The 13,240-nt window shown below is 35.3% G+C and overlaps 1 protein-coding gene and 1 pseudogene across 1 annotated transcript; one reads left to right on the plus strand and one right to left on the minus strand.

The window, feature by feature from the left end:
* The window catches only part of LOC128165259 (heat shock 70 kDa protein 12A-like), a 62,933-nt pseudogene that overhangs the window by 24,436 nt on the left and 25,257 nt on the right, over window positions 1-13,240 (plus strand).
* On the minus strand, window positions 10,955-12,553 carry LOC128165264 (disabled homolog 1-like). The gene is made up of 2 exons (XM_052829643.1): window positions 11,245-12,553; window positions 10,955-11,037 (listed from the first exon to the last, which is right to left on the minus strand). The coding sequence occupies exon 1, from the start codon at window positions 12,525-12,527 to the stop codon at window positions 11,844-11,846; it is 684 nt and encodes a 227-aa protein (XP_052685603.1). The 5' UTR covers window positions 12,528-12,553; the 3' UTR covers window positions 10,955-11,037; window positions 11,245-11,843.

Raw genomic sequence — 13,240 nt, forward strand, 5'->3', positions numbered from 1 at the left:
TGGATCATGATGCAGACGACAAAATGGTTACACAAAGTAGGTAAGTGTTTGTGTTTTGATAATTTATTTATAATTTTCTGAATAGGTGATGTACATGTACACTTAGACAAATATAATATAACATAAAAAACAATTACATAAACATAAACAGTTAAAGAACAAATGTTAAATAGATAACAAATGTTCCATCCCCTAAACAAGTATGAAACGCCATTTCGGTAACAGTTATAAAATTTTTTTGAAGTAGCTAAATATGGTAGGCTATTCATCTAAGATGCGTGTAAGTTTTGAAATATTGTCATCTTATTTCAGTCAATTTGACCAAAACAATCGAGTTTATATAACCTTTATAATATATTGTAGATCTTGCTTGGCAAGTGATTGAGGAAATGAAGTAAAGTTATCTTTTGATAAGAAATGTCCAAACACATTAAAATCGTAAATCCAGACATTGAGTCTTCATCGTCAAATTTAACAATAATATTTGATTGGGAAAAATGTATTTTATGCCAAGAGAGCACATCTGAAGCTCTGCAATGTCCAGCAAATATAAGGAGATCTGATATTGAAGTTGGTGCTGGATATAGATCTCTGGAAACAGTGCTCCTTCGATGTCAAAGTATAAATTGGTTTCCAACGACAATTAGACTTGACCAATTGAATGATGCAAATGGTATTGCATCCAAGTTACAGTTGATGAAAGCCAAGTGGCACAAAACATGTAGGAACAAATACACAGACATGAAATTAAAACGACATGAACATTCGAAAAGAAAAAATGAATCAGACATTTCTGAAACATCAAGAAAGATAACTCGCCAAAGTCCTGGTTGCTCGACATTGTTTTTTCTGTGGTGGAACATCAGGAGAGCTTCACAAAGTTTCTACCTTCAGTATAGACAGTAATATCAGGAAATATGCATTGCAAGTGCAGGATACTGTATTGTTGGCGAAACTTAGCGCAGGGGATATGATATCTCAAGAAGCTATGTATCACAAAAACTGCTACTTAAATCTTTTTAACAAAGCAAGACCACAAAAGATTGTAGATGAGAATGGCGAAAATCAAATCCATGGTATAGTTTTGGCTGAACTTGTATCATATGTAGAGGATTCACGAATGAACAAAGGTGTAGCTGCTGTATTTAGGCTGGCAGATCTCATGGCAATGTACAGTAATCGTTTAGAGCAATTTGGTCTCGACATGAATAAAAGACCCAACTCAACACATGTAAAAGACAGAATCCTAGCAGCAATACCAGATTTACAAGCCCATAAACAAGGACGGGATGTTTTACTCATGTTCAATGAAGATGTTGGGAATGCTATTCGACAGGCAATTACAAATCACTATGATGACGATGCTTTAATTCTTGCAAAAGCTGCAAAAATTGTTCGGAAGGAAATGATGCAAACAAAGTATTCCTTCAAAGGGTTCTTTGAAACTGATTGTCAAAAGAATTATGTTCCACAATCTTTAAAAACACTTGTAGGCATGATTTTAGGTGGGCCAAGTATTGAGATGCAGTCCTCAAATTTTATAGAAGCTCAGTGTACTCTAACGATTGCACAATTGATCCAATTTAATTCATCTGTTCGCAGGAGAAAAGATTCTGCAATTTATTCATCACATGCAACTGACCGAGAGCCTCCATTGCCAACATATTTAGGCTTGCTAATACATGCCGAAACAAGAAAAAGAGGGCTTGTTGAAAAGCTGTATGATTTAGGCTTATCCATTTCTTATGACAGAATAATGCAATTATCAGCATCACTGGGAAATTCCATCTGCGAATCTTTCAATATTGAAAATGTAGTTTGTCCTGCTAAGCTTAGAAAAAATCTTTTTACAACTGCTGCAATTGACAATATAGACCACAATCCTAGTTCGACAACTGCACAAGGCTCTTTACACGGCACAGCAATTTCAGTATTCCAACATCCAGAAAATGAGGGGGATGGCATCGAGCGCTTGATCCCACCAATAGAGGCATCTTTTGCTAGACATGAAAAACTAAAGCCACTGCCAGAATTTTACACTGTAGTCCCACCAGTTGTGCTTCCAAGGGAAAGATCAGAGATTTCTCCAATTAGAGGTTCCCTACTAGTCACTGATGATATACTTGTAACAGTTCCGAATGCATTGAATGAGGAATACAGGTACAGCTATCATATAGTTTGAAATTTCCTGTTACAAACACAATTCTTATATGTGTTCCTAAGTAACAAGTACTAACATTTAATATACATATATATGCATATTTATATATTAATATTTCAGATGGCTTGAACATGTCCATGAAAATATTGCAGCTGACAATAGTGAATGCATGGAATATTCTTGGTCAGCTTTTCATGCAAAAAGACTACAAGATAATCCAGAGACAGTAATAGACATTAGCTCATTGTTACCTTTATTCCAAGAAGAGGCAAAGTCAGTTGCAATGATTCGACATGCTTTAGATATTATTAAGAAAATTGTCAACTTTCTTAACCCAGGACAGACACCTGTCATCACATGTGACCAACCCCTCTTTGCATTAGCAAAGCTGATTCAATGGACCTGGCCAGAAAGATTTTCAGAGAAACATGTTGTCATCCTATTTGGTGGTCTTCACATTGAAATTGCTGCTTTTAGAACGATTGGTGATTGGCTAGAAAACAGTGGCTGGACCAGTGTACTATGTCAAGCCGACATAGCAAGTTCAGGCACCGCTGATTCATTCCTTAAAGCATCCCACGTGAAACGGACAAGACACGCACATGAGGTGACTGCTTGTTCTTTATACATTTTGATGAAGCGTTCTTACGATAGATATATAACAGAACAGGGTGAAAATGATCAGCTTGTATTTGAAGAATGGCGAGAACAAAGAGAAATTGAAAGTCCCCTTTTCAACTTCTGGTCTTTAACACTGAAGTTTGAAATTGCAATTTTAATTTTCATCAGATCACTGAGAGAGGGTAATTTTCAACTGTATAAAGAATCAATTTCACTTCTTATCCCTTGGTTCTTTGCGCTTGATCATCCGAACTATGCGAGATGGTTACCTGTTCACTTACGTGACATGGTTATGCTACATGATAATGCACCAGAAGTGGAAAAAGAGTTTCAAAATGGTAAATTTGTTGCTAAGAAATCTCATAATAGATTTTCATCAATAGCATTAGATCAGGCACATGAGCAGAACAATAAGTTAGTGAAAGGAGATGGTGGAGCAATTGGCCTTACAGAAAATATGGCTCAGCTTCAAAGGTGGATGGTATCGGGTCCAGAAGTAGCCAGAGTAATAAATGAATTCGAATCTGCTCAAGAACAAATAAAGAAAGATCAAAGCAAAGGACCAGATATACGACACCACGAACAGGTCAGGAGTCAGCAAAACACATTCGCAAAGCATGTAAACGCTTTCTGTTCAGTTGTAGAAGATATGGGAAATCCTTTTATGGAACAAAGCGAGGATTTACTTATATTGGATACACATGATATTGTTGACAAAAAGGTAGCTGAAACAGTTAGAAACATAGAGATGATTGGAAAACAGCAGTTCCACCAGTTTGTAAAAGAACGTTTAGAGAGTAACTCAAAATCTATTTACGAACCAATTAAACAAAACAAGCTCCTTTTATTTAGCCGTCAACAACCAAGAACAGTATCCAAGGAGAAACAGCAAATAGTATCATTGAAACAGAACTGTTCTCTTTTTTCACAGTTATATGTTTCGTGTCAAGTTCGAAATGGCGATCTAGTAGAATTTTTCAAACATGAAAACCAAGCTTATCCTCCATCCCTTTCACAATTTGGTGATTTACGCCATGGATCGAAATCTGATCTTCTTGTTCAATTGGAGAAAACTACCGAATCAAGCAATGAGGCACCTTCAGTTGATGCTTTAGTTTTAGATGGGGCTGCCCTTGTTAATATGCTTAAACCAAGGGGGAGTAAAACGTTTGAAGATTACTTCAGAGATATTTTTAAACCATATATTCAGATTCAGCTGCACTCTGTCAGGAGAATTGATATCATCTGGGATGAATATTTTACAGACAGCTTAAAATCATCGGAAAGAACTAGAAGAGGCAAGGGGATAAGAAGGAGGGTTTTATCAGACTCTAACGTTCCGGGAAATTGGGAAAGTTTCTTAAGAGTAGACGAGAACAAGAAGGAATTGTTTGTTTACCTATCAAAACAACTGGTATCAGACCAAAGTTGGGATGCTGAGAAACAGCTCGTTACTACTATAGGCAGCTCTGTCATGTGCTTAAAGACAAAGGACACCAGTCAAATAGAACCTTGCACACATGAAGAGGCAGATACACGAATGATGCTTCATGTTAAGGATGCAGTTGCAGAAGGGCACGAGTGTGTCATGATTCGGACGGTTGATACCGATGTTGTGGTTATAGCCATATCTTGTTTTAAGAAAATTGAACGGATAAAAGAATTGTGGATTGCCTTCGGAGTTGGAAAAAATTTTAGGTACCTGTCAGTCCACAATATTGCCAATGCTCTTGGACCCCAGAAGTCACATGGCCTTTTATTTTTCCATGCATTCACGGGCTGTGATCAGGTATCATCATTTGGAAACAAGGGTAAAAAAAGAGCATGGGATACATGGACAAGCTATAGACCAGTAATGGAAACCTTTGACAGTTTAAGCGATAAGAGTCTGTCGCCAACAGCCGTTGTGGATCACATGGAAGAAATACAACGTTTTGTTGTGCTCATGTACGATAAAGCAAGTGAGTGTGTAACAGTAAATGGCGCAAGAGTGGACCTATTTGCTAGAAAAGGAAGGGCAATAGATAATATTCCTCCTACAGAAGCAGCACTGCTTCAACACACAAAGCGAGCCTGTTATATGGCTAGCCAGGTCTGGGACAGATGTCTTGAACCTACCTCTACAACAGTAGATCCAGGAACATGGGGCTGGAAAAGGAATGAAACAAATATGTGGATTCCATTTTGGACAGTACTACCTGAAGCATCAGCATCATGCAATGAGCTAATTAAATGTGGATGCAAGCCTCAGATTGGATGTAGAGGGAGGTGCCGATGTGTTAAAGCTAATTTGACCTGCACTGCTCTTTGTAAATGTGGCGGAGAATGTGACAGAGACTAATTTTTGAACATTCTCAACAGTATAACTTTCTTAAAATATCTTTAGCATTTGTGTCTCTTTTATCTAAAAAAAAAAAGACCGGGTAATTTTCATTTTTAATAAAATAATTATTTAATAAAAAAAACGGTTACTATTTTGGGCAAAATTTTGGCAAAAATATCATAAAAAGCATCACGTTTTACTTAACTTTATTTAATCTGCAATTACATGAAATGGTAAACCTTCCTTAATGATTAAACATCATTAGTTATTTTTAAAATGTTGCTCCTTTGTCAAAACAAACTTTTTAATAAAGGAAAATTGAAAAATTTTATCAGTTTTCCGCCATCTTGAAAATGGTGGCCATATTGGATTTTGAAAAGTGGGTCCATAGCTGAAATTGAAGCTTATACATAACAAAACTTGTGTAGAAAGTTTCATGCTTTCTTCATCAAGTGAGCAATTTTGCTAAAATTTTGCACCAATCAGCTGGACTATCAGCTCCTCTCCAGGGCGGAAACGCCCAAAATTCAAAGACAAATTCGGGAATTATTTCGCGTCAGCCATGTTTTGAGACACCTGCAAAGGCTGTGTGTTCTAATCTCGCCGGATCCAAGATTTGTTCTTTCTCTTTATTTCTTTCACTCCTTTTTATTTAATTTTCTAACTAAAATATTTAACATAAAAGGGTTGTTGGACTGTAGTACAAGTTGAAAAACACTCTTCAATTAAGATTTAGACAAAAACAGTCTATTATTATTAGGTCGTATCTAGTTAAGGTCTTCCGTCTTCAGCGGAAGACCTTACTGTTTTTCTACGGGTTCTCATTCTTCTATATTATTATTATTTTTCTCCTTGGTAGACACCCTTAATTTCTCAGCCGTTTCTCAATCGATTTTAATGATTTTTACAGGGATAATGTCTTTGGTGAATGTCTCTTTGCATCCCACTTCCTGTCTGAAAATTCACTTCTGCTTCGGAATTATCTCCATTTTTCCTGTATTTTGAAGCATGATGTTGTCCACGCATCTCCTCAGGAACCGTTATAGTTAGAGACTTGAAATTTATATGCAAGACAGAGTGGTTATGGTAGATATGCTTGCTTGTTTTAGATTTGTCGAGAAGCCATTTTCCTTGAAGCTCGCCTGGACCCGAAAATTTAGATTAAGAAACGTTGTAATTTTTTGTGGTTTTCTTTAATTATCTAATTTCTGAAAAATATTTTGTTAAGACATGTAATGCAAAAATAGTTTCTTTTTACAAGACCTTTCCTTTAAAATCAAGAAAAAGGGGCTGGCCCCTCAAATAAGGGGACCAAACTGCTCTAAAGTCTTTAATCTGTAGCCCTTTACTAAACGATATTTTGGGAAATGTTATAGAAGGAAATATGTTTATCTCACAGTTATGTATCCAGGCAATGTAATGATTTTTCCATGTGTTACGTAATTAAGGGTTTTAAGGAGCCAAAAGTCCAAAATTTTGATTACCCATATCTCAGAAAGGAAAAATGTTTTGAAATGCAGTACAGAAGAAAAATTGTTCAAAATGATGTTCTTAACAATATGCAAGCTTCAAAATTTCGTTAAACGGCCCCTATAAGGAGAAAAAGGATCAGCCCCTAAAACATTCTTTCTCATATATCTCCAGAACGGTAACGAATTTGTAACCCTTGTTGAACAAAATGTGTTTAGAATTAAGTGACCTTTTATTTAATATCAAGAAAAAGGGGCTGGCCTCTTAAATTAGGGAACCAAAGGGCTCTAAAGTCTTTTATCTATAGTCCTTTACTGAGGGATATTTTATAAATTGTTATAGAAGCAAATATGTTTTTCCCACAGTTATGTATCTAAGCGATGTAATGATTTTATCATGTGTTACGTAATTTGGGGTTTTTAGGGGCCAAAAGTCCACAATTCTGATCACCCATATCTCAGAAAGGAAAAATATTTTGAAATGCAGTACAGAAGAAAAGTTGTTCAAAATGATGTTCTTAACAATATGCAACCTTCAAAATTTCGTTAAACGGCCCCTATAAGGAGATAAGGGATCGGCCCCTAAAACCTGCTTTCTCATATATCTCCAGAACGGTAACAAATTTCTAAAAACTTGTTTGACAAAATGTGTTTAGAATTAAGTGACCTTTTATTTGATATCAAGAAAAAGGGGCTGGCCCCTTAAATTAGGGAACCAAAGGGCTCTAAAGTCTTTTATCTATAGCCCTTTACTGAGGGATATTTTGTTAAATGTTATAGAAGCAAATATGTTTATCTCACAGTTATGTATCTAAGCGATGTAATGATTTTATCATGTGTTATGTAATTAAGGGTTTTAAGGGGCCAAAAGACCACAATTCTGATCACCCATATCTCAGAAAGGAAAAATATTTTGAAATGCAATACAGAAGAAAAGTTGTTCAAAATGATGTTCTTAACAATATGCAACCTTCAAAATTTCGTTAAACGGCCCCTACATGGATATAAGGGATCGGCCCCTAAAACCTTCTTTCTCGTATATCTCCAGAACGGTAACGAATTTGTAACGCTTGTTGAACAAAATGTGTTTAGAATTAAGTGACCTTTTATTTGATATCAAGAAAAAGGGGCTGGCCACTTAAATTAAAGAATTAAAGGGCTCTAAAGTCTTTTATCTATAGCCCTTTACTGAGGGATATTTTGGTAAATGTTATAGAAGCAAATATGTTTATCTCACAGTTATGTATCTAAGCGATGTAATGATTTTATCATGTGTTACGTAATTGGGGTTTTTAGGGGCCAAAAGTCCACAATTCTGATCACCCATATCTCAGAAAGGAAAAATATTTTGAAATGCAGTACAGAAGAAAAGTTGTTCAAAATGATGTTCTTAACAATATGCAACCTTCAAAATTTCGTTAAACGGCCCCTATAAGGAGATAAGGGATCGGCCCCTAAAACCTGCTTTCTCATATATCTCCAGAACGGTAACAAATTTCTAAAAACTTGTTTGACAAAATGTGTTTAGAATTAAGTGACCTTTTATTTGATATCAAGAAAAAGGGGCTGGCCCCTTAAATTAGGGGATCAAAGGGCTCTAAAGTCTTTTATCTATAGCCCTTTACTGAGGAATATTTTGGTAAATGTTATAGAAGCAAATATGTTTATCTCACAGTTATGTATCTAAGCGATGTAATGATTTTATCATGTGTTATGTAATTAAGGGTTTTAATGGGCCAAAAGTCCAAAATTCTGATCACCCATATCTCAGAAAGGAAAAATATTTTAAAATTCAGTACAGAAGAAAGCTGTTGAAAATGATGTTCTTAACAATATGCAAGCTTCAAAATTTCGTTAAACGGCCCCTACATGGATATAATGGATCGGCCCCTAAAACCTTCTTTCTCATATATCTCAAGAACGGTAACGAATTTCTAAACATTTGTTGACAAAATGTGTTCAGAATGAATTGGCCTTCCATTTGATTTCAAGAAAAAAGGGCTGGCCCCTTAAATTAGGGGATCAAAGGGCTCTAAAGTCTTTAATCTATAGCGTTTTACTAAGAGCTATTTTGTGAAAGGTTATTTAAGCTAAATTAGGTATAATACATTTATATATTCTAACAATATAATGATTTTCTCTTGCGTTACCTAATAAGGGTTTTTTAGGAGCCAGAGGTAAACAGGTTTAATCTTTTCTATCTTAATTTGAAGAAATACAAATATTTAAAAACACAATATAAGAGAAGTTATAAAATGTGATACAAAAAAGCATTAGTTCTCCACTCTTTTTTCCATATCATGTGTTTTGGTCGAAAATCAAAGTCGATGATGTCCTATTTCCTTCTAAAAATCGGACGGAAGACCTCCTCGTTGCTCGCAACGAGATCGTGTCTAGTTATTATTATTATTCTTCTTGTTTTTCCTTCTGACTTCTTTTTTGCTTTATATCTCAAAAACTATTCAACCGATTTGCAAGAAATTTTCAGAGATTATGTTAAATTCTTGTCCCTTGAAGCTTTTAAACTTTCAGTCATTAAGTCACTTCCGTTTTCTAGTTACGTCATTTTAAAAATTTTCAAAAAGTGATTTTGTCCAGGACTTTTCTCGTAAACGGTTGTTCATATAGACTTGAAATTTTCTGTGATTATAAATCTGCGGATTTTTTTATGGCATTTTTAGAAAAAAAATTATTTTGTCACTCCCGCTCCAAACTGGAAGTGATTCTAATTTTTCGGAATTTTCATTTTTTCGAGCGAATGATACAATTATATGCATGTTGTAGTGTTTGCAAAGCTAAATGCAAAACTGAAATTCGTTTTCAAATCGGATGATGCATTTCAGAGATATCGGGGTTTAAAAATTGATTTTTCCGGAAATTTTGATTCCGTGTTTTTGGTTCAAATAATAGTGCAAATTTCACACTGAAAGTAATTTCTACTGAAAACAATTCGTACTGATCATTAAACTATATATAAAACACAAAATATATGCATATTGTAGAGTTTGCAAAGCTTAATACAAAACTGAAATTCGTTTTAAAATCGGATGATGCATTGCAGAGATATTGGGGCTTAAATATTGATTTTTCCGGAAATTTTGATTCCGTGTTCTTGGTTTAAAAAATAGTGTAAAATTCACACTGAAAGTAACTCCTGCTGAAAACAATTCGTGCAGGTCATAAAACCGGACTCTGTTTTTTTAATAGTTAATTAAAGTGTTTATCGATACAATTTCGTTATTTCGATCGATAATTACGTTGTTAGTTTTCATTAGTCTTATTAGTTTTAATCGAAATAATTATCGTACGATTCCCCATTTCAACCCGCCATGTTTTGACTGCGAACAAACAGCTGATAGCGGTGTGTCTACATTTTTAAAAGAAGCATGGCCTGCAAGACGTCGATAGTGAAAATTTCAGCTCAACTAACGTATGACAGGTTATAAAGGTATGTTTCAATACAGGATATGTCGTATTGACTTTTTCTTTTCAAAGTATTTGCACTTTTCTATCTAATCCGAGATTCCTCTGACTCTAACCTCCGCTTTTGAAGTACGTTGTAATATAAAAGCGGGCGTTAGAGTCAGAGGAATCTCGGAATATTATCTGTCCAGTGTATTTTCACGGTAGCTGCAGAACTGTAGCTCTCCGGGGAAAAAAATATTGACAGACCGGAGAGCTACAGGGCCACCCATTGAAAAAATTGTATATTTATCGCGCAGAAAAACATGCGCTAGTTTTCGACTAATTTACCTTATTTCTACGCAAATTCTGTGAAAACAATTAGTATCATTAAATTCTTCAAGCAATTTACTACTGACATCGCCTCTTTATTTGCCTCAGACTTTCTCCGAAACACGCTACCGACCTCGGAAAATCAAGTATGTTGAATTTACATCGAGATCGAGAGTCGCCATTTTTACATATAAACAATGTGCACCACATGGATTTACGGGACTGGTGGTGGTGTTTAAAAGACTATCCGAAGCAAGTGAAGAGACGATATCAGTAGTAAATTGCATGAAGAATTTAATGGTACTAACTGTTTTCACAGAATTTGCGTAGAAATCAGGTAAATTAGTCGAAAACTAGCGCACGTTTTTCTGTGCAAAAAATATACAATTTTTTCAATGGGTGGCCCTGTAGCTCTCCGGTCTGTCAATATTTTTTCCCCGGAGAGCTACAGTTCTGCAGCTATTTTCACGGGTATGTTTTTCACACCATCTTTTGAATTTCTATTTATTATTATGTATATGTATGTCTTACTTTGTATCGAACAACACACCACATACTGTAAAACAGTGCAATTAAAAGCGGTGGGAGTCCTAAGGTACACAAGAATAGAATGTTGTAATTAGAGTGCATGTTTGCATGATGATAATGAAACAGGGTCACTTGTACATGTTATAAACAAACGAAGTGCACTGCTGGGTTCGTTGATTTATTCAAGAAGAAAACAGGTCCTAAAAACAAATATAAGCATTACTAAATATTTGGCAATAATCTGTATATAAATTCTATAATCGATTTACAATATATGCAATATAATTAGGTAATGAATGAATTGGAGTTTTAATCAAACAAATCTAAATTACACTTATTATAATTATACATATCTCTAAACTTTAATCTAAATTAAATAATGTAAATGATCATAAAAACATAAAAACCCATTTGTGAAATGAAAACCCACAGCCGGTGATCAGAATAAATTTCAATGAAAGATGTACATGGACACTCGCTGCGGTGAACACTATACCAAAAAATGGCGCAAAATACAATAAACTGGTTTGACCAGGTGTAATTTCTGGATAAATACGTAATATTATTATTTAAATCACGTGATCAGAAAACTCCTTATATTTTTAGATATCGATCCACAGGTACCCAATAATCAAAGAGAGATAACTCTTTTGGGAAAACAGTAAAAATTGAAATGGAAGTAATTACGTTCTAGGTATTTGACAAATAAAGATATATGAAAATATGACCCCTATTACATTCTCCCCCCTGTTACAATAAATGACGTCCTCGTCATTCATGTAAAAAAAATCATAATAATAACAATTTCTAATTAGTACGTAGCAAAAATATATACACATTCATCAAATATTACACTCTTTCATAGAATAGATATCAATGTACATGAGAAAAAAATGATTTGACCTAGCACATATATCTAATAAATCAATACTGTTCAATTATCACATATATCATGTAGATATCATACATATCATATCACTCAATGTCCATACAGTGTTTTTTTTTTTTAATCAGGTTTCCATGTAACCAATTCCAGAAATGTCTTTTTAACAGCTGGATCATCCATGAAATTGTCTTTGTTAATCAATGACTTCAGGTAATCAGCTCGTGACATCCAATCAACGTTCATAGTTTTACAAACATAGTCACCAGATCTTATCCATTCCGGCTGTCTTCTCTCTCTTGTTGATCTTCTCGGTTGCTGCCGAGGTGTGTCCTGTGCGTCATTACTGTCACCACTTCTATCTACACTTTGGTGTTCATTTTCCGTCGTTGTATCATTTGACATGGAATTGTCAATCACACACTTGTTGAGTTCACTCACTGTCGACGAATCACTGTTTTCAGGTTCCAAGATATCCTTTTCATTTGGAGTATTTAGATCTGAATCTTGTACCGGTACATTTCCTTCTTCTTCTTCTTCTTCTGTATTGTTAGTTGATCTACTAACACTGCCAGCTGGTCTCACGTTTGTATAAGTAATGACTTCATCGTCTGAATCTTCAACGACATCATCGATGTGGTCTTCAGACTCCTTCGTTGATAAGCTCTCATCAAGAGTTGTCCTTCTTTGTACAGGAACTGGTTTCACTCTTCTTTCATCCTCAGCCTCAATGAAAATCATGCGTTTCCTTGGTTTAGGCTTTGGTGGTGGAGGTGACTCATTTTGGTTACTGGTTTTATATGGCATGAGTAGATTTCTGTGTAAAGTTCTTGTTCGACCTGTGTTGTCCTCTTTTCTAACTACAAGCACAGGTATATCTGGATTAGGTCTTGAGATCACATCATAAACATCTTGCTCCCATTTGTCCGCAATCTTGTGTCTACCATCATGTGCCACAATTTTCACTAAGACTTTATCCCCTGGTTGAATAAAAGTGCTCTTAACTTTAAGATCATAATTCCTCTTCTGAGCATCTTGGGATTTACCAGTGTTTTTCTGTGCAAGTTCAAAAGAACTCTTAAGTTTCTGCTTCAAGTCTTCAATATACTTGTGTAATGGTTTCTTATTCATCACTGGTTGCTTGGTTCCAAACACTAGATCTATGGGTAATCTGGGCTCCCTTTCCGAAGATAAGTTGGTATGGGGAAAATCCAGTAGTATCGTGTTTAGTGCTATTGTAGGCATGTACAATGGGACCAATGTATGTTTTCCAATCCTGCTTCTGATTTGGCTGAAGAGTTCCAAGCATATTAATCAATGTTCGGTTGAATCGCTCACAGATTCCATTCCCCATGGGATGATAGGGTGTTGTGCGAGTTTTCTGAATATTCAATAGTAAACAGAGTTCTTTTATCAAACTGCTTTCAAAATTTGCACCCTGGTCGGAATGGATCTTATAAGGTATTCCATATGGGATGACAAAGTTGTTGTAAAATGCATGAGCTGTTGTTTTGGCCGTC

Source organism: Crassostrea angulata, chromosome 10 (genome assembly GCF_025612915.1).
Source record: "Crassostrea angulata isolate pt1a10 chromosome 10, ASM2561291v2, whole genome shotgun sequence".
NCBI classification, from domain to species: domain Eukaryota; kingdom Metazoa; phylum Mollusca; class Bivalvia; order Ostreida; family Ostreidae; genus Magallana; species Magallana angulata.

Coding starts and splice junctions, on each gene's coding strand:
- LOC128165264 (XM_052829643.1), bottom strand. CDS start 12,527: ATGCCATATAAAACCAGTAACCAAAATGAGTCACCTCCACCACCAAAG.